Here is a 25264-nt window from a genome sequence, read left to right as displayed (position 1 = left end):
AGCTGTCGGGGTGCGGGGCTCCAGGGGCAGCTCTTCGAGGCGTGAGGGGGGGGTTGGGAAGTCCTTTTCTCCTTCTGCCCTGTGGATTTGTGTGTGGAGGGGCGGGGTTGGGTAAGTTCTTGCAAATAAAAGTTCTTGTAAGTCTTGTGAAGTGGTTGTGATGAGGCAGCACTGTCCTTGCAGCAGAGGTGCTTCGAGGTCTCCTTTACTTATGTGTCAGGAAAGGTTCTTCCCCCAGAGGGTGCTGGGCACTGCCCAGGCTCCCCAGGGAATGGGCACGGCCCCGAGGCTGCCAGAGCTCCGGGAGCGTTTGGACAGCGCTGCCAGGGGTGCCCAGGGTGGGATTGTTGGGGTGTCTGTGCAGGGCCAGGACATGAACTGGATGATCCCTGTGGGTCCCTTTCAACTCGGAATATTCTGTGGTTTCCTAAACACACTCGTGGCACTCGAGGTGTGATCAAAACAAGCAGAGACCCTGTGTTTTTGCTGTGCATGCCTTGGCTGTGCAGGGTGAGAAGATGTGCTGGCCTGGGACCTTCTCGTGCAGCTCGTGGGTGTGTCGTGGCACTTGAATTAAATTGAAATAAAGAAAACCAACCCCAGAAATGAAGGAAAGTTTCCCATTTGGAAGCTTCTCTGCTGGGAGATAGGAGCTATGTGGAAACCAGCTAGGATGGATACAAGAGAGGGAGTCAAGGCAAGCAAAGTGAGCTGAGTAAAACATTGCTGTGGTCTTTTTCTGTTTATGTCTTAACACTGATGGCAGGCCCAGCATTAAAATCTTGTTTTAGATAGTGAAATAAAAGAAGGAAGCTAAGAGAACTGATCTTTTAAAGAGCTGAGGTGGAGGTAGGAATTGAGATAAACAGAAAAAAATCAATGTTATCAGCAACCAGTTCTCAAATGCATGTGTTCAGTAGGGCAAGCAGTCTGAATCCTGTAGCAGCATAAATCACTACCTGCAGAAAAAGAAGAGGAGAAAAAAAAAAAGGCAGGGAAGCAGCATCCAAGGATTTAAGTAATGTACATGTGCTTTAAATAACTGTCTGAAGTTAGTGATACTACATGGCTTCTAAGAATAAAAAGGTACACAATAATGTAGTGGCTTGATTATTTATTTAGTTTTTAAATCTAAATGTTGAACTAAAATATGATTTCCACGCTGGTCTATTATTGCTGTGGTATTACCTGTGAGTTGCTGCTCTTTGTGTGGGTGTTGCCAGCATAAATCCCATCCCTTGCATGCATCCCATTGGTTCTAAAACTTTTCAAGGTGACCTTGTTAGGAATATTCCTTTGCTCCTGCAGCACCACTTATGTCTCAAACAAGTGCTTACCAAACCATGGTTGATAAATGTCTGAACCTTTGTTTCTCCTGCTGTGGTAGGACACCATTCCCGGCCATTCTAATGTGGGTTGGCTGCAGGAAAAGCGATGGGAAGGAGGGAAAGCCTGGGGTGGTTTCAGGAGAGGTGATCCCAGATTGCTGTGAATGTGGTGAGGCCCTGGCACAGGCTGTCCAGAGAATCAATCTCTGGCCACCCCATCCCTGGAAGTGTCCAAAGCCAGGTTGGACAGGGCTTGGAGCAACCTGGAATAGTGGAAGGTGTCACTTCAGGGGGTAGCACTGGATGAGCTTTTATGTCCCTTCCAACCCAAACCACTCTATGATTTTATATTTTATATTCCCAGTGATTCACCTTATTTATGCCATCATGGAGGAAAACTGCTCCTTTCTTTGTACTTGGAAATGAAGTAGTGGAAGGAGCAGGAAGTGTGTGTGGTTTGCAGGCCTGTCACTGCTCGCGAAGCAGCACGGTGTTAAATAGAAATGTGCCTGTGCATACTCAGGTTTTTCCCTCTCAGACCTTGCCAAGGACACACTGGCACAGGTGGGTGTTGGCACACCTGGATGTCAGGTGACCCCAGCATAGCTGCGTGTTCTGCAAATAATCCTGGCCGACTGCTTCCAGAACGGGGTTGCCTTGGATTCAATCTCTACTAAACAATGTTTTCTTTATTTTTGGTAAGACCCACAGTGACTCCAGTAACTTCATCATCATTTGAAGGTGTTGCAGCTATTGTTCATCGTCCAAACGTTATATTCGTAATTCAGCCCTGCTCACCAGTAGTTGTTTTATGTCACCAGGGGTGTTGAATGTGACTGAACACTGAATGTTCACAGCAATATTTATTTTCTCTATTACCACTTCTTACTGTTTGTTGTTGTTGGGGTTGGGTTTTTTTTATGCACGTGATTTTGTTTGTGCTAAAATCAGAGTTTCCTTATCACAGTAGACTTTTGCGTCTTGCCTCCAAGAGTTCATCGATGTGTTTTACATCAGTTCTTCAGCCAGGGTCATGACAAGTGTTGAAAGCCAACATGAAAGAGGGGGAATTATTAGAAGGATCAAAGGAATTTTTACTTTCTGACACAGAAATTTCTGCTGTTTTTAGAGGAATGCTGCTATCACAATGTGCATTGTGGAATTGCCCTGTGTTCTGGGAGCTAAACAGGCGCCTCCTTAGGGCACAGCCAGTCTGTTGCTCACTCTGGGGTTAAGAATTAGTGCTGCCAAAAATGTGTGTTGGCAGACATGTTTTCATATACTTCATGGCACAGCTGTGTCTCTCCTGGGGGTTTCTGTCAGCAGTTGTCATAGTAAGACATTTGTGTCTCCACACTTTAGGCTGACATAGCAAAAGTGACAGAAATCTGTAGCAAAGATCAGATCTGTGGGCATCAGCCCCAGAGTGGGCTGGCTTTGGGGAGCTGGGAGAGCAGAGCCATTGTTCTGTCCTGCCTCCTTTCAGACACAGTCAAGCTCTGCTGCTTTTCAGGAATATCTTTTAGCTACTACTAGCCCATTACTTTTGGAGCCAGATCATATCGTGACAACTTCCTTTAAAATCCTAAAAATTATTCTGTGTTTGGAAAGCATATTGGCTTTTATACCAAACTTACCTTTCTAAAGCCTGCTGTGAGGTAATTAAGTCTTTGAACACAAAGTTTTTAGGTCTCCAAGGGACAAAACTGTCACATTATCTGTGTCCTGACAATCATTGTGTGTAGCTTCCTCCCAAAAGCCACTGTTCTGTTCATTTTTGTGACTTTTGCCATATATTCCTAAGATTATTCCCCACAGTCAAATGTTCACTAATGCCTCTGCTCTTTTGGTTGCATAACTAATGCTTCTTGAAATTATTGTTGTTTATTGTGGAGAAATTGGGAGCATAGGCATAAATCACTTAGTTTTAGTTCCTTCCTGTTCTTTCAAAAGAAATCAACCAAATAAAACACATTAATTATTAGTTACATAACACTATCAATATACTTACTGTGGGATTTTAACTGTATAGAAATTAAGTCTACAGAAGCATTCAAATGCCAGGGCTTTGTCTACAAAATGTGTGCTTGTTCTGAAAATCATTAAGTGGTGGATAAGAATTCAGTTTGAATACAGAAATCCACAGTGCAGTTAAAAGTTAGGCCCTTTCACAGCAAAATACCAATAATCCGCATGAGGGGCTGTCCAATTGCTTTAGAAACAAAAATTGCTGGTCCCAAGAAAACCAGGGAGAAAGCTGAAGTCAGTAATTAAAGTTGACAGGCCTGTAAAAGCCATTCTCTGTGTATTTTACATTTACTCTTATCATATTTGTTAATGAAAGTATTAATTCTATTGAAATATACACTCCCCACTCTGAATATTGCAGTAGACTTGCATCATCTATGAAAAGAAATACTAACAGCAGGGTCTATTTGCTGTAAACCCCAAACTTGACTAAAATTAATGTTTTTACATACTTTGTAGAATAACATTGTATTAGTAAACTCCCAGAAAGAAAACTGTGTGATGTTAAGAGAAAAGTAATTAAAGCATATTTTCGTTTAGGACATAGGGGATGTTATATCTTAAAAGCTTTCAAACGTTGGGTATAAGTTATATTTCCTAATCATTTACTGAATAAAAGCACTGGGTAAAGTTATATGTTGCATACAAATATATATATTTTATATATATATATATTTTATATATATAAATAAAGTTATATGTTGCATACAAATCTAACTGTTTGCATCTTCTGTATTTGTTGCCAACAGCTGAGAAGACACATACCAGCATACTTGGCTCCTTGGAGGGTTTCTCCCCGTGTTTTTAGGTCCTCCAAATCAGAACTCAAGCCAAATCTAGCCAGTGATGGACTTGCCTGTGCTCCACTTCAGATGTTCACCGAGGAGGAAGCCATGCTGAAAGACATGGGTAGCTATTATATCTGTATTTAAAATTCAGAAATGTTTTAACTAGAAGGGATATTGTAGCTTAAAATTTTGTTTTCATTATTTATTTCTAGTCAAATGTTGAGATTGTTGGGGGAGTTGTGCTTTACGCCTTGTTTTGCTTGGGCTACTTGTCTGGGTCAAGTAGTCAGAACACATGCATAACCTGTCAGAAGCACCACATTCCTGTTATATTGATCCCAAAGGAGACTGTTGGAATACTTACAGGTTTTCTTTCTTCTCTTTGTTACAGTGACCAAATTTGCCCAGGAACGAGTTGCACCTTTTGTACAAAAAATGGACGAGAATGCAAAAATGGAAGATTCCGTCATACAGGGACTGTTTGAACAAGGGGTCTGCACACTTTTACCTAATCTTTTATTTGGAAAGTAACATCATTTTATGAATCTCTAACTGTGCCCTGTTCAGATTTTTAGGTGAAAAGTTTGAGGGATAAATTCAAATGAACTAATGCATCGGTAAAAATTTTGGAGTTGTCAACCACAAGACAACTTTCTTTACAGCATTATCTCTCTCCATCTTTTACTGTCATTTTTTTCCATCTCCCCCATACCACATACTTCATCTTATCTTTTAGTTCCTTGTCTTCCCTCCCTCACTTTTTTTTTAGTTGGTTAAGCATAATTGGATGCTGGAAAGGCCATGACTCCAAGTGTTGATGGAAAAGAGTATCAGGAGTCTTCTATGCCTTGCTGGGCAGCCATGAGGACTTACATTGCCAATATCCTCATGTTCATTCTTGGATTCAATTTTAGCCTTTCCTGCTATCAGAACCAACAGATTGATGTATTTGCACCTTTTCCATTTCAGCTGATGAGTATTGAGCTTGGGGAAGAATATGGAGGAACTGGAGCTTCATTTTTTTCAATCATATTGGCGGTAGAAGAATTGGCCAAAGTTGATCCAGCTGTGGCTCTTGTGTGTGAACTCCAAAACACTCTAACAAATAAGTTGTTTACCACCTATGGAACAGAAGAACAAAAGAGAACTTACCTGCCCAGGGTGTCTAAAGATACAGTGAGTCAAAGTCTTACTTTACTTAACTATTAAAATTATATTATGGTTTAGTAATGTTAGTGGGATTTTTTTTCAGTGATTAATGTGTGTCTGCAGCTCTGGAAAATATGTGTGAACTTTGAAACACTGGTTAGAGCTGAGATCTGTGGTGATATAGATACATCCTGTCATCAGTAGCTGAGAGGTAAAAGTGGAAAGGCACTTATTAGTTTCATTAAAATTTAATTTACTGTGGAAAAGAACCATAAAACAGTTGACTTTGAGAGATGTGTAATTACACAGTGTTTCTATTCTTAATCTCCATAGCTGAAGCTCAGTTACTTTAATGCAATAGGTTAAAATGTTTGAATTTAAGAGACTTGTGCTGGTTTATAAGTATTTTCCTTGTAGGATTTGTTTATATTTGTGAAAATTAAATTGGCTTTTTCTCTTCCCTCGACAGCTAGGGAGTTTCTGTCTTTCGGAGGCTGGGTCTGGCAGTGATGCTTTTTCCTTGAAGACTCGAGCTGAAAAGAAAGGAGACTACTACATTATCAATGGCTCAAAGATGTGGATTAGCTTAGCAGAAGATGCAGGAGTTTTCTTTGTCATGGCAAATACAGACCCATCCTTAGTAAGTTGCTACAGCATTGTTGCATTTCAGTGACTGCTGCTGATGTATGAAACTGTGGATTTTATATTAATAATCTGATGTTAGAGGTTAATACTCTGTGCACCTTTTCCTAGCTGACTGCAAACCTTTAAAAATATTTCCCAACAAAAATTGAGAACTTGGCGAACAATTTAATAAATTCATCCAGCCAGGGAAAATAAAAATGGCAGGATCATGGTTGTTTAGGTGAAGAGCACAGCACTGGTGGTGTTCTGAGTAACAGGACTCACAGTCTTAAGTTTTTCCAACCTTTCTGACTTAGCTGACAAGTTGCTCTTGTTAAGAGGCAAAATGGAAAACTAAAAAGTATCCTATAGCAAAGTAAATCCAATAAAAATTACATAGCTGAATATGCAAGTGTCAGGTTTGTCCCCAGTGTGGATGTAGGTAGTAGATTTTCAGTGGTATTAGTATGAAAAACGGTTTTTGATTATTTTTAACTCCCCCCAGGGATACAGGGGAATTACCTGCTTCATAGTGGATCGCAACACAGAGGGGCTTCACGTGGGGAAAAAGGAGGACAAGCTGGGAATCAGAGCATCTTCCACCTGCCCAGTAACGTTTGATAATGTGAAGGTACTGTAAGTTCAGCTGTTGAAGCATAAATTTGGGTACAACTGGAACCTGACCACACATAAGGAATGAATATTAACTAAATTCCCTGGTTTTTTCCCTTAGACACACTGATTGATTGGCATATATTAACATTTTCCTCCCACAGAAGTCTAGAGAGGGGTTGAATGTCTTAAATTTTGATGCATTTTTTTCATCAGTTTTATAATCACATGAATCTGGGCATGTTCTAATCCGATGTCCTAGGAATCAAATGTCTGGTTTATGTTTTATGCCTTCACTTATGAGGAACAATTAATAAAATATGTACACTGATTGATATGTGAACCCTGTTAGTAGTTGCAAAGCAGAATAGAACAGGAGTAATTGGGTGGTTTTATATTTTAGGTTCCTGAGACCAATATCCTGGGACAAGTTGGACAAGGATATAAGTATGCCATTGGAATGCTCAATACTGGCAGGATAGGGATTGCTGCACAGGTGGGTCATCGGGTTTATTACTGAGCACAGCCAGGATATAACTTGAGTTTGGACTGAAATGTATGGGATATTTAAAGCTGTTTAGAAAATACTTAATTAAAAGCTCAATTGCCACTAGATGTCACTGTTCCTGTAGCAAAGTTACAGTGAGGACAGGAACACCTGCCAGTGGGAAAATTCTCCCGTGGTGACATAAGCAGTAGACTCAGAAAACATTAAATGGCAATTAGCTTGTCTTTGGTCGTTAACTTATTGCTACTGAGTTATGTCAACATTCCTGTCTTCCACTGTGAAAATTTATTTTATTAAAAAAACTAACTTTGGAAAATATAACACACTGAAATGCATTATACCAACTGGGATTGTGTGGGGCTGGCAAATGTAACCTAGTACTGACTGATGTTCTTCCAGCAACTTATTTTTAAAAGTCAACTTATTTTTAAAATAAATGTAATTTTCTCTATCAGAACTGTTCCATTTCATTGTTGTGTTTGAAAATTGCCCTGTATGGCATCTTAGGGGAAAATATTTACTGACCTTGGAGTTATTTCAAAATGTATTTTGCTGTAAAGTCAATTTGAATCTCAGGTAGCTGCTGATCTCAGTGGGAATCAGGTTCAACCCTAGAATAAAATGGCTTGTGATAAGGTTTTTTTTTTAAATTATTTTTGAAGTAATCATCGGCATGAAATTGAGACTTTCCACATGGCAGTACACTATGCTGATAATTGGGCTGTCTTTTCCATCATTTCTAAAGATTACCTGTGATTAAACTTTGTCTGATATGGCATTTAAAAAGGGCTGTGGGCCCCATTGTTCCCAGAGATATAAATAATATAGAGGCTCTGGCAGTAAAATACATGGTCTGGATTTTACTCTTAATTACTCCAAGTTACACCTTAATTAAAAGTTAAGGTCAGGTAGTTGTTATATCTTAGTTACTGCTTTCTTGACACCTTCAAATTAAGAGAAATGGACTTGACAAGAACAGCAGCTCTAAAGCCCTGTGGTATTGAGTTTAGTTTTGCAGTAGTAATAGTTTTAAAAGATAATGAAGATCTTATAAAATGTAATTGTGGCTTTGAAAACAGTTTCAGATGGTTTTAGTTCAAGGCAGCTGCATATATTGTTGGAGGTGCTGAAGCTGATGTACTTGGCTCTTTTATATGAGTTTATATAAAGAAATAACAAATCTGATAATGGGGCTGATTAGCAGCAGACTGCAATATTTTCTTTTATTGTTTTCCTAGGTATCTTTTTTTTTCCTGTTGTACATCATTAAAGGTAGTTTTTCTAAGCAGCTTGATGTGACAGCTGCCTACTCTTGTCTTTATGGAAAGACAAAATTGGTCTAAATTCTTCTACAATTGTTCTGCAGAGTTGGAAGATAGTGGAAGAAATGTTATCTCTCCTTCCACTCCACTAAGTTTCTAACTTCTGAAATAAATTGCTAATTCTGGCAGTTTGGTGTCCTCTAGAAAATGAGAAATTATTTTGATTATGAAAATAGTTTTGATTAATCATTCAGATTATTCTTCCTTTAGTAGGGTAATGTAGATCTATAGATCTTCAGTTTACAGTCATTTTCTCATGCAATTATGAGTTTTCCCAGAAACACTTAATAGTTTTGCAATTACAGTTGACCCATAAGTATTGTTCAAAAATTAGTAGTAGTGTTTTCATGTGGTAAGAAATGGGCATGTAATAGGTTTGTTCCTGAAACTTTTCTTTATTAAAACTCACCTCAATTTGTCTGATAACTGTAAAATTCTGGCTCCTAGGATTCTATATAGAAATTTTAGCAATATCTAGGTAGGAAGAAAACAACTTTTCTCCTGAATATCAACCTGCCTGACCAGAAGATCAACTGTTATCATCTCCATTAGGTGCATTCAATTAATCAATTTTTACTGACCATATCCTTATTTTTCCTTACAGATGTTGGGACTGGCCCAGGGCTGTTTTGACTGTACAGTTCCATACACAAAGGAGAGAGTCCAGTTTGGGAAAAGCGTGTTTGATTTCCAGGTACTTGTTAATGGGCACAAGTGATGTTTCCTCTAAGAAAGGAGCAGTGACCACAGTAATCAGAAAAATGACTATTATGATTTGCATAATCATGTCATGTCTCTCCTCCTCAATATTTGAGAAGAATTTTTCAAAAAAAATTCTGGATGAACATTCATCTGCCATGTAAAATTCATCAATTCAGTGCTGTGTGCCTTTGCAACTGCCACACGAATAACGTAAAACTTTAAAATATTATTGACATATTCCTTTTGCCTGATAACTTACTGACATTCTTTGAAAATAATACACATGGAACTCCCTTCTCTTCTGATTTTAATATCCCACTGTACTGAATGCGCTCCAGTTTTTATACCCTTTCCTGAGGTGCAGAGGAAGGGCTTTTTCTGGAGACAACAGAAATGATAAAAAGATGAGGAAAACTGATTGAATTATTAAGTTTCCTGTGGTATACAAAGACATTTAGTTTTCATTATAATATCTGTTTCTTACGAGGAAAGAGAACTCTTTGTTGCAAAAATGATGTATAGTTTAATAAGGAAGATACATAATTGTAATTACTATAGTAATTTTCTTGTTCAAAGAAACCTACATCTCAGCTGAAGAGAAGGAACATTAGCACTACTCATAATTTATGCAAATTTTAGGAAGCACTCATAGATACCTAGGAAATGATTGGAACTACGTCTTTTGAATGGGAAATGGAATTTATAATTGCCGAATCATTTTGGTATTTTGACCTGCCTATATATTTCTGCAAATCTGAGGGAACAGTGTTAGTGTTCTAATAAGATGAAAGATTTCATTGTGTTTTAGACTACTAAATGTTCATTTTCAATCATCATAATATTTGGGTGTTCTTAAATAAACCCATTCTTCCGTAATACCATTCAGATGTGAGCTCCATCACCTCTTTCCTTCCCCTTGAATCCATTCTTCAGTCATGTCCTCTGTACCTTTAAGCTGCTCCTAAATCTTGTCTCGTGCCTCTGGGACATGGGAAGGAGTTGTCGCCTCGCTAGTTCTCCACTTTATTCAAGGAATGCTTGTTTACAAGTCTTCCTTGGTTAAGCTCATCAGGGAGCCAGACCTGTTACTGTCTCAATGAAAAGCTGCAGAATGAAAACGCAGCTCTGACTTCCTCATGTCTTTGTAATCCCGAGGAGGATGTTAAGATTGGGGTAAAATTTTCCTTTATATTCCTGGGTTTAAATAGGTAACCTTCTGTGCAGCCTGTCAGGCAAAATGAACCCCAGTGCTCCTGAATCCAAGAGAAGGGAAGGGGAGAATAGGAGTGCAGTTCCTGAAAGCACTTCAGTGGCCCAACCTCTGTCAATAAACACAGAAGTAACATGGAATTACGTCCCACCTGGATTCCATATTTTCATTTCAGAGTGCAGGCACATTTCCATGGGGACAGAATGGTTGTTGCTGGGAATTCCAGCGGGGCTGTGGCTCTGTGTGAGTGCTGTGGTGCTGTTGCAGGGGATGCAGCACCAGATCGCCCAGGTGGCCACGCAGCTGGAGGCGGCCAGGCTGCTGACCTACAACGCGGCGCGGCTGGCGGAGACGGGCAGGCCGGCCATCAAGGAGGCCAGCATGGCCAAGTACTTCACTGCTGAGGTACCTGCATCTCCCTCACTCCAGGGCTTCATTCCACTGCTGGGAAAGCTGCTATCCAGTGTGTAATTCATAATTCGTCTTTGCTGTGGAATCTCTGGATGTACTTTTATCTTGGCTGTCACATCCCTGGAGGTGTTGGAGGCCAAGTCAGATGGGACTTGGAGCAGCCTGGTGTAGTGGAAGGTGTTCATGCCCATGGCAGGGGGGTTGGAGTGAGATGAGTTTTAAGATCTACTCCAACCCAAACCATTCTGTGTTTCTCAGTCCATGCACAGAATCTAAAGTAAGTCACCAAGGAATAAGCTGCTCATGCCCCTAAATAAAATTTTTAAAACCAAACGACAACACTAAAAGAGGAAAGTGAATTAATACTTGCACTTACCTAGATAAGATTGGATTTTATCAGAAATCTCTTTTTGTGGCATGAGAAATGACGCTGTAAAGAGTTCATTTGTGACCATTTCAGCTCTGCTGGTCACATCTGTGAGTCTTAAAATGATTCAAAACTGGATGACTTCTATCCCTTTGCAATTGCTGTCTTGCATACCACTGCTGGTCTTGTGCAGAGTGCAGCATAGAAACTATTGCTGTAACAATTAGTGAACTCCTGGTGTCCTCTGATTTCGAAAAATGTAATTTTTATTCTAAAGTGGCTTACTGAAGATGAATACCAGTATACCCATTCTTCTTCTCTCCTGTTCTAGTCACTTCTTTATTCCCTGTTTTGTTATTAATTAGCTACAAAGTATAAGTTTTACCACCCCTGTCCTGAAGTTGACTCCTGTAACTCTGAAAACTCTCTTCATAGGTTGCAACACTGACAACCAGTAAATGTATTGAATGGATGGGAGGTGTTGGATTCACCAAAAATTACCCGATAGAAAAGTACTATCGTGACTGCAAGATAGGTGAGTGGCACTTTCTTAACAAGTATCCCTTGTAGCATTAGTGCTGTTAAAGTTGGAGGATGAAGGACTGGCTTTTTTTTCCAGGATATTTTTTCCCTGAGACTGTATCAACACTAATTCAAAGGCTCAGATATAAAACTTTAGGTATAAATGTATGTATGTGCAAGGCTAGTTATAATATTTAATTGGATACCAATAAAATACAGACACAAACATTGTGTCCCATTCTACTAAGGAAATTTCAGTAAAAAAAAATGAAAATGCCTTCTTTGGCTTTAAGATCTGAATCTATGTGGAATTTTATTTTCAAGGCTTCCTTGTTTATCAGGATAATCCTTGGAGCCAACAGTTTAACATTTTAAACAATATTACCCTTTGGCTTTTATCGTAATAGCATTTGGAACTTCTTCATTGTTGTTGGCTATTTAAGAATTGCTTTTCAGGAAAATGTCTTTGCATTATGTGGTGCCAGCCTGAAAAGTGCTTTAATTGTTACAGATAATAAAATATGAACATTTATAATATTATATAGATAATTATAATTCGGCACTAATACTTGCATAGTAAAAGCTTCATTTCATAATTGTAAAGGTTCTAACTGGACTTTTAGGATGATATTTTGGTCTCTCTTCATAAATTCACTGTGGGTTTATAGTCCACTAATTTATTCTCTTCTGATTTCAGGTACAATATATGAAGGAACTTCAAATATCCAGTTGAGCACAATTGCAAAATTCTTAGCACAGGAGTACTGAAACCATAAGAACTTTCTTGACTGTTATATGAAAATTATTTCCCTGGACACTGATTGTGAATTACCCATTTATTGTAATTACAGAAGGCATTAATGGCATCATAAATAAGAATACATCATCACAGTGAAATCATAGGGAAAACCATGAATTCCCCGTTTCAGGAGAGTGAGTAATTCACGTGTAATGGTGAATTCCACATTCAAATCCAAACTTCTTTCTGCCTGAGACACTTCCAAGCACTGGATTTAGCTCCCTTAGGTCATGCCAGCAGTTCTTCTCCGCTTGGAGATTTCAAAGTGAAAACAAAGGAATCCAAATCCCTGGCATGCCTGGTGGGAAGGGCTCTGTTAATCCACCTGGGAGGAAGGATTCTCCACGTGCAGCAGAGCTGGTGTGTGGAGTGGAGCTGTTGTTGGGAGGTGCTGCCTGCATGGGGTGCAAAGAGAGGGAAGTGGTGGTTTCCTCTCTCCCAGGCAGAGTGATGGAGCTGCTGTAGTTGGAGTCGTTTTTATAGCAGCCCTTTATAGCAGTGTGTTCTTAAGGATATCTTTGTAATTAAGTCCCTCCAGCCCCAATTTGTACTCCTGAAAGGTGGATAATATCCACCTCCCTTTCCAGCCTTCTCAGCTCGTAAGGGTTTTAATCTAAGAGCCTATTTATAGTTCTCCTTTCATAAAAGGTTGAGTTGAAATCTTTCTGAAATGGGGTTAAAAAAGCTCTAGTAGTTCTGCAAAAGGACAGATACAAGCTGGGTAATGGGAGTGCTGTGATACTACCTCACAGTGGCCTTTCCACATTCAATGCATTTTACAAACTTTAAAGGGAGGAACTGTTAATTTGCAGCCTAGAATTCCTTGCTCCTGGAAGTTAGTGATTCTCTAGCACAGTTTTTCTCTTCTTGAGAGACAAAAAGGGCAGGGGGTTGGGAAGTATTTGCTTTTTTTATTCGTCTCTGTTTACTCTAAAATTAGACATTTTATTTACAGCAGAAACCTCTTCAGTGCTGGAGAGCTAATTAACTAATAATCAAGAGACAGGAAGCTTAATATATGAAAAATCATCCTAATTGCTGTAATTGGCAATCTGTTTCAAGTGTTTTGGGGAGGGAAGGATTGGTTTTCTGGTTTTGGCTGACTTAGAAGAATCTCATTTTTAAAGCCTGCTTTTCACTGATGATTCACTCTGAGTGGAGCTTAGAATGTCGTAGGCTGAGATTCCCAGATGATTTCCTGGCAAAACCAGGGCAAGTGACACTTAACAAGTGGGATTTGTAAAACAAGCAGTGCCTTAGACAAAGAAACAAGCAAGGATGAAAAGCACTATTAAAAAGTTTTCTGACTTCAAAGGGAGGCAACTACTTTAGTGAATTAATCCCCCTATATACACACTTTGCCTGTTAATGGGCAAAGAATTATTGTGGTGATTATCCTTATGCCAGTAAAGAAGCCCCTCCCATATCAATTTGATCAAGAGCTTTGAGGTTTTCAAAAATAAATGAGTAGGAAGGTAGACTAGATGATTTCTGGAGTTTTCTTCTAGCAATATTATTATTAATCATTATCATTATTAATACAGTTCAGATTTGTTTGCAGGCTTTCAGCTGAACTGAAACAGCTGGGGAAATTTCAATTAGAATTAACACTACAAACACCACGACATTTAACTACAGTTACTCTGCTCAACACAGAGTTAATCTGAAATGATCATAACCACACTCCAAAATGCTTGAGTTAATGTTGATTAATGTGCTGAATTGTGCCAAGGTGAGGCAGCCCTTGGCTGCTGAAGTTTAACCTGCTTTGCTCACATGAGTGTCCCCAGAAAACACGGTTTGGTTCATAGTTTTTGCTGTGATCTCCTGGTTTGAGACACTCTTAGCCTGTGTCTAATCTGCAGTTTTGTGTGAGACTGAGGACTAGCAATGCTTAACTGATTCAGTGCAGTGCCAGATACAAACCCTTTGTGGAGGAAAGTGCCAAGCTCTTTGAAGGACTGGTAAGGGCTGGATATCCAGGATTATGCAAAAGGACTCTCTCTTTGTGTAGAACTGTGTCAGGTGTCTGTTTGAAAAAATAACCAGGAAGAAATGAGATTAATGTGATTCCTCACAGTCTGATCTTGGATGCCTGAGTCCAGGAAACAACCTGAACATCCTCATCAGCTATTCAACAGTAGCTGATGAGCTTTTTTTTTTTTCAGTAAAGTGAGGTCAAGCCTTTAACTAATGTTACAGCTGTAAATATTTCATGTTGTTGTTATGTATGCTGTATTTTGTACACAGTTTTGAAAAAAATGTGTCTATTGTATTTGTATACAAAATTCTATGGAGGAATATGTGCACAAATCAATTACAACCCCTGAGTATCTTTCCTTGTTGTTTTAAAAGGACCGGTACCTGTGTGGAGAGCCTTGGCTACTCTGGGATTCTGGAGAGAGTTAACTAAGAGACTCACAGAATGTTTGGGTTGGAAGGGACCTTAAAGCCCATCTTGCTCCACCCCCTGCCATGGGCAGGGACACCTTCCACTATCCCAGGCTGCTCCAAGCCCCATCCAGCCTGGGATTATTTCCTCCCCTCAAGCCTGATTCCATCGCTGCTCTGAACTCAGATGTTGGGGTAGGAATGAAAAGTGCTGTGCTCTTGTCCAGGAGCTGTTGAGAGCTGCCTGTGCTCCCCAGCTCCTGTTGTGGTTTGGGACAGGCATTTTTGGGTGGTCATAAATGGCCATTCTGCATTTGGCACTGTGGGCACAGGCTACAGAGCTGGTGTGGGCAGTGCTGGGAGGCTTTCTGTGCTTTTAAGCTGCTTTATATACTCAATATGTATTTTCTTAGTGACTTTTCCCTTTTTACACCCTTAGTCCATCCAGTCTGTTGTCCTGGAACAGCAGCTGCAGTATCAAATGTTGCGTGTGAGCTTCCCTGGTTAGAAGAAAAGCCCTGTATTGAGAATGTATTAAAAAGTGTCTGTATTTTATTTTTGACTTGATACAATGCTAATCTTGTGTATCAGGTCATGTTTTCTAATAACTGTAATTTAAAATTGTTACAAGATCTTCCAGGTTTTGTACCAGGAGAAAACGACTGTGTCATCTCTTGGGTTTCTCTGGTTCTGTTCTGGTTGGTAATCAAGGCAGATTTCCACAGAAATCACTACTTGGGAAATTCTCAAATACAACATTTTATATCATATTTTCTGTGCTGTTGTTCTTTCTTTCATATTTTCTTTTCCCCGTGTAAAGATTGTGTTAGAAAAGGCTTACATGAACTACAGAGTAATTGTTCTTTGGGAGCCTTTTGCTGTGTAAAGACTTTTCTAATTAACATGTTATTGCATTTCCACTTGAAAATCTCTTGGTGAGAGACACATTTCAAGTTGTTCTACCAAGCTAAGCTCGATTGGAAGCCCAGTCTGCTTTGAAAGCAGCTGTCTGACTTCCCTGAGCTGGTATTGGATACACAAAAGCTGAAGAAACGCTTTTCCTCAGCACCAAAATGTATTCAGGGTAACTAGAAATAAGCAGGGTGTTCCCTAATAGCTTGTTTAATGTTCAAAGGAACATGCAGTGTACACTGTAACGTTTTTTTCTGGTGAAATATTTAGAAATATAAATCAAAAATATGTGCAGTCTCACTAGACAGTAATAGCATTTTTATATATTTTGTCTTTCAAGATCATTTGGATTTACATCTTTCTGAAACTATTCTCTCTCTCAGTAACTGTAGAGCCGCTAACACTGGAGGACTTAAACAAACTAAAAAAAAAGTCAAGTTTTTAGGGATTTTTTTTTTGGTGAGGCTAAAGAGGGGCTGTTTGCTGCCTTCAGTCAGGATCATTCAGCCCAGTCTCAAGCAATGCCCCACCCCTCAGGGAACAGAACCATTTTCTGATCATCCTTTTCATCACATCAAGTTTGCCACAAGTGTCTTGGATATTTTTGGCCTGAATTGTTTTCAAGGACATGCTGTAAGATTTTTCTATTCACTAATTTGCATCCTAAATATGCAACTTAAATGCAAATTTTTCAATATAACCAGAGCAGGTTTAATTTGATACTGTGTTGCTGAGGTTTTCTGCCTTTGTTTAGATGGTACCCAAAGACATGATAATTACATGTTAGACTTAGCTTCTCTGGGTACTTTTAGGTTTTCTGTAGAAGAAATTTGCTAAACTGACATAAAAATGATCCGGGAATAATTTAAAAGTCTGGAAGCATAGTTAAACAGTGAAGAGCTCCCCAGAACTTGTTTGGTCAATGGAGCTGCTGAAGATAGAGTTGCTACAGAGCAAACGTGTTTCAGGGCCAAAGCTGGTGCTGTTTTAGGAAGAGACCATCAGCCATTCTGTTCCTGAGGTGGAGGATGTTGGCCCCAGCTGTTCCCATCAGAACTGGACAAAGCCTTTTTTTCAGCTTAAGCACTTTTTGAACTTTGAAAACATTTTGTGACTCCCTGTGATGCACTAACAGATGCTTAAATGGCACAAAGGCTCTATTTCTGTTCATAGTCTTGTTTTCCTCATGTTCAGAGAAAAATTCCTTGTGTTCCACTGTACATTTTTTACCAAACATACACTGTTATGCTCCCTTCTTAAATTCCTTATTATTCAGGTCTTCTCAATGTTTATCCAACCAGGCTTTAGAAGGAAAATAATTTTCTGGGTTTAATTACAGCAGTGCCTACATTTGATTGATAGGGCAGGTTATTTTGACTGTTGCTTGAATAATAAAAGCTGGATTCAGCAGGATATTTGTCATAAAATACATTTGACTGCCATGCAGGATTCACAGTTTCCAAGGACCACAGGAAGGTGCAGCAATAGATCTTCCATTTCATGCTTGGAAGTATTTTAGCTCTACCGTACTTTGACTTCAGTGATCCAATTTGCAGAGATAAACAATTCTCTGGCAGTAATGCAGCTTGCCATTATTTAATAATTATTTAAAATGTGCCTTGTTACCCTTGTGTAAGAATCTGGGCTGCAGGGGAGTGGTGGTTGTGCTCTGATTCTTCAGGGGCTGACACAGCACCGGGTTAAAGCACCCGATGGTCTGGTGTCTCAGACTGTTCTAATTTAATAGCAAACCTTCTCTATCCTGCTGCTTCTATTTAGAAGTGTCCAAAAATCTTTTTTTTTTTTTTTTTTTTTCACTGTAAAAGCCTTCTGGCACTAAATTACATCTATTTCTTGACTGAAACATATCTGCTCTATGCTAACCTCATTATCCAGGAATGATTTCTAGAAGAGGAAGTGAAGAATAATTAAATCATTCCTAACTGAAGGAAATGCTTCGCAGAACTATGCAAATTCCAATTTGGCCAAGATGCTGTGGTTTCAGATTCTATTTCTGGGAAGGGCAGAGGGAGAAACAGTTATTTTTGGAGTCATGGGCAGCTGGGTTCTGGCTACAATTTTCTCTCTTACCTTGAGCTGAGAGTGGACTGGGACATCCATGTGGAGGAGGAAGCACAGTTCCTGCCACCACCCTCCTCAGTACCTGTCCTGCTGTGAGTGCTGGTAGATGAAACTTGTCCCTCTTGCTGCAGGTGTCACTTGCTTTGGTTGGTGCTGGCTGAGACCCCGAATTGGGGGATTTTCCTGCCAAATTGTGCCTCAGCCCTGATCTGAAGCAGCAACTTGTCAGCAGTGGTGCCCTGCCCTTGCTGTCCGCACAGGGCAAAGCTATGAGGGCACAGATACTTCTCCCACTTAGCCTGGGATGCAGTGCCTGGAATAAAATCAGGGTTGTATTTTGGAGGTAAAAAATGAGCTTGCTGTGTGTGTGCTCAGCAGGAGTGCCTGGGGGAGCCCACGGGCTGGGCATGGCCCTCATGGGGCTCCACGCTCACATCTTTAGATTTTCACATTTTTCCATCTGCAAATCTCACTCGTTTGAGGCTTAAGGCAAAAAGAGGGTAAAAAAAAAACCCCTCACAACAGCTCCTTTTTTGTGGGAATGTTTGCAAATCTATTAGTGATGTGTAATTGAATTATTAATTGGGAAAAATATAATTAGAGTGCTGGAAGAACAGCTTTTCAGTGCTCCACAACTTTGGTCTTTCAAGGAATCAGATTGCTGAAATGAGTTATGTATTCAAGAAATCTAGTTAGAATTAAGAACATATGTCCTACTTTTCCAGCTTTTCCTTTAAAAGTTGCATATTATAATAATGGAGTGTAAAGAGTAAACTTCAGTGATTTGCAAAAGGCACCAGCCTTGTGCCTTTTCCAAACTGGTTGATTTATGTGCTGTTTGCTGTTTTTGAGAACACAAAACAATTAATTCATGTGTGGAAAGAACAGTGAATTAATCCTAGAGAGCCCTGGAGCCTTTAAAGACCTGAATCATATGTTGAGCTCGTTTAAAACTTGCATAAGAAATTAATGTAGAATAAAGCCCTTTAATTTGAAAAGTGCATCTATAGTAGGTGTCCCTAGGATATCTTCTGCATCATTATTCAGAAAGGTTAAGGAGGACTTTATTTTTTCCTTTCTTTCTTTCTTTTTTCCCCCCTTATATTCAGTATGTATTTTCCAGTTTGCAGCTCAACGTGGTGCATTTCAACATATAAAGAGGCAGAGATTTTAAAAAGAAACGGGGAGCTTTTTATTCACCTTCCACTTAATTTCCTTGCTGCCTTGCCAGTCCCAGCTTAATGAATGTAATTGCTACCTTTGATGAAAATACTATTATCAAGATCACACATTACATTGGAAAACAGTTTTTCTTTAAACACAGCTACTGCAGTCTCTAATTATGCATGTAACAAGTGGCTCCTGAACAAAAGAGCATGTTGTCTACAATTGCTAGGAATTGGAGCAAGGCAAATTTGAACAAAGAACAGATTAGATTTGCTCCATGCTCCACAAAGCCCATTCCCCTGATTAATTTCCTGCAAAAACTAAAACAATTCTCTCTTAAAAGAAACTAACCCTCATCCCCAGAATGATCCATATGCCATTTGTGTCAATCTATATGATGATAATGGCTACAGATTTAAATTATTAACTATTAGGTGTAGTAAAATAGGAAAGCTCTTTTATAAACTTACCTTTTCATATGTAAATAAGCAGTACAAGGACTTAAGGAACAAAAACCTGACTTTTCTGTGGAAACCAGGAGCAAGAAAGCACCCAGTAACTGAAAGTCTGAATTGTGCATGTATAATCCAATTATTTTGTCAGTTTACTCTGTGCTCCGTGTTCTGCACAGGCACTGCAGCAGGAGAACCAGGTCTCCCAATGTCCTGTTGGGTTTTCCAGGGATGACACATTTGAGGGCTGATTTCCAGATTGCCATTTGAGGAGAGATCTTCTGAAAAGGCTTTCATTTAATTCTCAAAAGAAATCATTTTGTCAACGGGTTTTAATGAGTCAGAATCAGAACTGGAGATACATTTTGCTGTTATTCCATGGAAAAGCAGGTAAAATTTTGAATTAGTGCTTGGCCTCTGATAAAATCCTGCAGTATGGATTGAATTGTTTTTTGGTATTTCTAATACAAGGAATTAGTCCCAGCAGTTTAGAACAGTGTTTTTTTTCATTCCTACTTGTATTGATCCAGGATCCCTAGCTGTAGTACAGGATGCATATAAACCACAGTCAGGTGGGCAAAAGCCAAAAAAAATAATTCTGCTCCAAAGTGTTTACAAGCTGGGTTAGGATTGGATGTGGACTAATAGAAACCAGGGTCTAGGTAAGTTTTAAAGGAAAATTGGTGAGCTTCTCTCCTAGGAGGAAAGAATAGCAGGCATGGTGGGTTTGGTGCCAGCAGTGGCAGAAGTGAGGTGGCAGAGGTATGCGTAGTAGCAGCCTACTTTTCTCTGCACAAGAGCTGCCAGGGTCTTTGTGTCCACAAAATGTCACTGCAGAGAGTGCAGGGACAATCCTGCCCCTGTCACACCTGTCATTTATCCCTCTCAGTCCCAAAATGCATGCTTTGTTTGCAGATTATCACAGTTCTTCCCAGTTCCCATTACTTGTAGTCATACAAAATCTTTAAAATCTACCCTGCAGATAAGAAAAAAACCCCAAAACTAAAACCCCTTATAACTTTCACTGTGGATAGAATTAATCAAGATGTAATTATGACATCAAATGAAATTACTTGGAACATAAAATCTTTCTTCACCGTCTTTAAGAAACTGAATGAAAGAAAATATAAGTCCTTTCTGTAGAAATTAAAATTCTGTTTCCAGACAGTTTTTCTTGAGTGTTCCAGATACTGTGGGTCTTCTGATGATGGGACACCACAGAGGCTGCACTGGTGAAAAAAAACCAGGAGAAAAGCTCCATGTTCTTAAGGCCTCTGGCTACAAATATCTGGCTACAAAAAGGAGCAGGCTTATAATCAAAACCAATATATTCAGAAAATCCAGAATTACTTGTGGTTTAGCTCCTTGTCTCCCCTCGAACAAGTAGAAAGTAATCTCATGAGTTTGGGGAAACACGTTTGTGTACTTTTCTGAGAAAGTGTCAGGCTGTGAGTCTTTCTCCTTTTGGAGACAAATCCATTGTTCATCTCTTGTTTTAATGTAGCAACACACTGTAAAAAAAGCTGGCTGGGGAGCTTGGCAATATTCCAGTGGCACTTGGAATTTTTATCCCTTCATCACACTGTCCCCACTTAGGTCTCACAGCAGCCAAATGCAGAAGTTTAGCACGGTTCCTGGTGTAACCCACAAGTCCATAAGTGTTCTTCTAGGTGTGATGTGGCACCTTATAATGCATTTTTTTTAGCATGGCCTTTGTCTGGAATAAACACTAATTCACAAATTCCCCCCATGGCTCCTGGTGCAGCAGTTGTGTGGGGACACAGCAGAGATTTCTCTGGGGGTGTGATGCACCTGATGGCTGTGGAGCATTGCTTATTTTGCATAGGTAGATCAACCAGAAACTAAAAACTCCAGCCCTGAAGCCTGCACATGGTGCTGCAATGAATGGGAAAGAGCCAGACCCGCTCCCTGGGCAAGCTCTGGTTTCTGTAGGGAGTCCTCCTCTGTCAGAGGGAAGCGCTGCTCCCTCCCTTTACACGCTAACAGGACACTTGTGATCACAAAATGGGATCTAATTATTATTATTATTAGCCAGTGGTGGGGCAGGGTGGGAAGAGTAGATAGTGGACCAAAGAGGATGATAAAGAACTGAAAAGGAGAAGGCTTTAGTGAGCTTTTACCCACCTCAGTCTCCTTCCCTTCCCCATCCAGTTCTTAACGCAGAGGAGGGGGCAGATCTTGCGTCCGTATTTAAATAATCCCAGTGTGAATAATCTCTTTGCTTTTAAATAATCCCAGTGGAGATGCAAAAGGGTTTTTTTACAGCCCCAGGGAGCTCTTTCCTCAGCTGTGCTGGGGCTGAGCACGAGCCAGCTCAGTGCACCTTGGCTGGCACACAGGGACCGTTTGTCTCACGCTCTTCTCTATCCAGATGTATGATCCAGGGAGAAGGAAAAAGGAGTTGAGGTTTAAACTCTTATCACTAAAGTGAGTCTCCCTCTACATTAAAAAACTATCCAGACATTGTAACAGGAATGGGTTCAGTTCTTATGTCATAAATTTGTGTGTGTAGAAAAAAGACTTATTGGCGAATTTAGCAGTATTTTTCGTTGAACTGGCAGTTGCTAACCATTACACCAGTATTTATTTGATTCTTAAAGAGCACAAAAGCATGGACTACAAATAAAGAAGATGGAGTAATAGCTTTTGACTGGACCACTAGCTTTAAACTTGAAATGAAGTGTCCAGTTTTGAGTTACTGTGTCCAAATGCCATTTGTACAGTTTGAAAAGTGGGGGCATTTTTCCAGCTTGTCACTGTTAGCTGTAGTTCATTCCAGTGAATGATATCACTGAAGGAGCAGTTGTTCTGCTATAAGTACTTCACTCATGACTGGAATGTATTAAATGTATTAATCTGTGCCTGAGAGTGTAATTTAGGGAAGCCCTGCATTTGACACATTCTTGTACATCCTTATTTTATTGCCTTATCCTGCAGGTAACAATGTCTCAAAAGCAAAGGGACGGGATGAAGTTAAAATTACATGTCACCAAATATTATATGCACTTTTTGCCGCTCATTTCTCTGTCAGAATTACGGATTTTCAACAACATTAGTTTAAATATGTTTATGACTTGATTTACACCTCCGATGTCAAAATAAAATGCCAGGCAGGAGCCCAAGGTTTCTAATGAGCTGGGAGGTGAGATGAAGCCATGAGGGGAATGTCCCCAGCCTCAGAGCTCCATCTTTCATGACAAAACTCTGTCGCAGGCGGCACCTGGGCCAAGCAAAGATAAAACGCGAGGGTTGAGTTATCCTGGAGAGTATTTGTCAAACCTGCTTTAAGCCAGCGGAATAAAAATGTATTTTTGTGGCAAGGTTAGGCTTTATGTCAACTAAGTGAACCCGTAAAGCATTTATTGCCACCTCGTGACTATTGCCTGTCATAAATTTGAAACGCTCTTAATCCATAGGTGCGTAATTTCGAGGCACTCGAGGCGCTCTCACCACCTTCCCTGTAATTATCTCCCACATTGCTGGGGGAAATTAGGGCTGGGCATGCTTAGTGGTAACAAACAGCATTTTCTGAGCGGTGCTGTGAGCTGTGCACCTGTGAAGAGAAGCACGTGGCTTGCTGCCCAAACCAGGTATGGTGTTGGAGCCCTGGCTGCTGCAGGTGCCTCGGTTGGGATGATCAGCCCTGGCTTTGAGGAAATTAAAGCAGTTTGAGTGGTTGGATTGAAAGTACAGCTCTGGTGACTGTGCTGCAAACCATCCCACCTCCCCTTTCATCACGGGGTGTGGAGAGCATTTAACAACCGGTGCATCCCTAATTTATGCTCAGCCAGAATTTCCCTGGAAGAGCTGAACCCCTCGGCCTCCAAACACCCTGGGCTGCTCCCTTGCGTTGCCATCCGCGTGTTCCCTTGCACACATTCCAAAATAACCATCCCAGCTGCCCCCAGCTTTTCCTACGGGGCGGGAAAGCCTTGGCTGCGATTCCCAAACGCGGGGAGGTGCCCCCGCTCCACCTGCAGGCATCGTCAGCTGGCAGTGATGGGGATGATGGAGGAGATGGGACCAGTGCCTGAACTCCGACCTTATCGATCCAGCCAGCCCTGCCCAGCTGAGAGGCTGCAGCCCAGTCAGCTGAAAAGGAATTTAAAGGGCTCTCGTCCTCCCCGCACGGCCCCCCTGTCATTAATAATGTTTTCATCCATGACAGTGATAAACACGCGGTACTTGAGGAGAGTTTATTAAGGTCAGTCCATAAATAAAAATTAAAATTTAAAAAAATGGGTTTACACAGATGAACAGATGGATGAATAAAGTGATTGGTAAAACAATAAATATGAAAATAGACAGATGGATGAAGTATCTGGCGATGATTCTCTAAAAGCCCAATGCCTCAAACGCTGGTAATGTTATACCAGACCCTTCTCTCCTCTCTGATAAAAAACAGATTTAATGAAGCTGCTGCAGAACTTATACATTTCGGGGATCTATGGCCTGACTAATATTTTGTCATTTAATGCCTATTCTCCAGCCTGATAAAAAGGATTGCAGCCATTTCTCTATGTCAGGTATATAACTGAGTGCTACTAAAATTTAAATGTCTCATCTGTCCTTGGATCTAAATACAGATGGCCTTAAACCTCCGAGTTTTTCTTAATGCAGGATGGTATACAATACCCTGCCTGACTTCTTTTATCATTCTCAAAGAGACAGAGATTTGTATCTTGGTGGAATTCAGGCTACCAGAAAGCAAATATTCTTCTTCACTTCCAAACTCTGAATATCATTCAGAGAAATAAAGCCAAAAAGCCCACTAATACTTCAGCTGAGGAATTCTGGCAAAACTTTATGCTTTGTAAAATGGAAGTCTACTCATCCAAAATTTTCTTGGGAAGAACTTTATGCCTGGCTATGAGGTCAGTCAAATTATAAATTTTATCCTTAGCTGAGCATTACTTAAAAGTGATGAGGAATTGGCAGAGGAGAAAAGTTCATTGCAATTTTCATGTGATCCTTTTTCCTGTGCTGGCTCTGCAGGCAGCTGAGCTGGAACAGGAGGAGGCATCATTTGGGGAAACTTGTGTAATCATTAAGGGGAAACACTTGACTTGGATTCAAGACTTTGCATTTGCAGCATCTAAAGGAACCTTAATTGTTGTCCCTGATTGAATATTCCAAAGTCGTTGCCTCGATCATTGTGATTATTGATCCTTGATTAGCCCTTCAGTCCTCGATGGCCACGCAGGCATTGCCTTGCATCCTGCACAGCCACGTGCAGCATTGTTTGCTGCAAATGAAGATTTTGAGTGCAGAATCTGAGCTCAGGACTCATCCAGCCCGAGCTGGCCATCAATTTCCATGGAGAGCAGGTGCCTAAGTGAAATGGATGGGAAGAGAAGGTGCCCAGTGCCTCGCAGGGGCCGCGAGACTCTGCATGGTTTGGTCCTCAGGAAGCGAGTCAGCCTCGTAATGAAGAGGTGAGGGGGCACAAAACCGCTGTTAGTTAAATCCAGGTGTAAATGGAATAAACCAAGAGTATTGCAGGTCCCTAATGAACAATCAGAGAGGTGGTTAGGATTGCGCAGAGCAGCTGTAGGGCTTAAAAACCAGCAACAGTTGGGGGAATAATGGCTTGCAGCCAGTTGTCGAGTAGACCTGGATGGCAGATTGGAGAGGAGGCAGAAATCCTTCCATCAGCCATCCCCATCCAGCCCAGGACTGAGCTGGCCATAACTTGACCCAGGGGATCCTGGTGTAGTGGCTCTGTGTGCTCACCAGGCCACCAGCAAGGCTCCTGCTGCTTCCTGGGAGCACAAGGCAGCCTGGGGGCCCAGCCACCAAACCCAGGAGCTGCAGCGTCTCCACAGCCAGCAAGTCTCCAAATCTGCTGCCAGCTGGAGAGGGTGAGCAA

At 40.5% G+C, this 25264-nt stretch overlaps 1 protein-coding gene across 1 annotated transcript; it reads left to right on the top strand.

Annotated features, from left to right (window-relative positions):
* Positions 1 to 4039: 4039 nt before the first annotated feature.
* ACADSB (acyl-CoA dehydrogenase, short/branched chain) lies at positions 4040 to 15531 on the top strand. The gene is made up of 10 exons (XM_017742919.1): positions 4040 to 4265; positions 4536 to 4636; positions 5114 to 5320; positions 5763 to 5933; positions 6423 to 6548; positions 6933 to 7025; positions 8964 to 9053; positions 10539 to 10676; positions 11485 to 11584; positions 12269 to 15531. The coding sequence occupies exons 1-10, from the start codon at positions 4055 to 4057 to the stop codon at positions 12337 to 12339; spliced, it is 1308 nt and encodes a 435-aa protein (XP_017598408.1). The 5' UTR covers positions 4040 to 4054; the 3' UTR covers positions 12340 to 15531.
* The last annotated feature ends 9733 nt before the right edge of the window (positions 15532 to 25264 follow it).

Source organism: Corvus brachyrhynchos, unplaced genomic scaffold (assembly GCF_000691975.1).
Source record: "Corvus brachyrhynchos isolate BGI_N302 unplaced genomic scaffold, ASM69197v1 scaffold499, whole genome shotgun sequence".
Classification (NCBI taxonomy): domain Eukaryota; kingdom Metazoa; phylum Chordata; class Aves; order Passeriformes; family Corvidae; genus Corvus; species Corvus brachyrhynchos.
Note: the sequence above shows the minus strand (reverse complement) of the source record. Positions and strands in the feature narration are given on the sequence as shown.

Bases quoted from the DNA above. Each gene is read 5' to 3' on its own strand.
- ACADSB (XM_017742919.1), top strand. From the start codon at position 4,055: ATGTTGCATACAAATCTAACTGTTTGCATCTTCTGTATTTGTTGCCAA. The intron at 5,934-6,422 runs GTAAGTTGCTAC...AACTCCCCCCAG, and splicing joins CAAATACAGACCCATCCTTA to GGATACAGGGGAATTACCTG. The intron at 10,677-11,484 runs GTACCTGCATCT...CTCTCTTCATAG, and splicing joins CCAAGTACTTCACTGCTGAG to GTTGCAACACTGACAACCAG.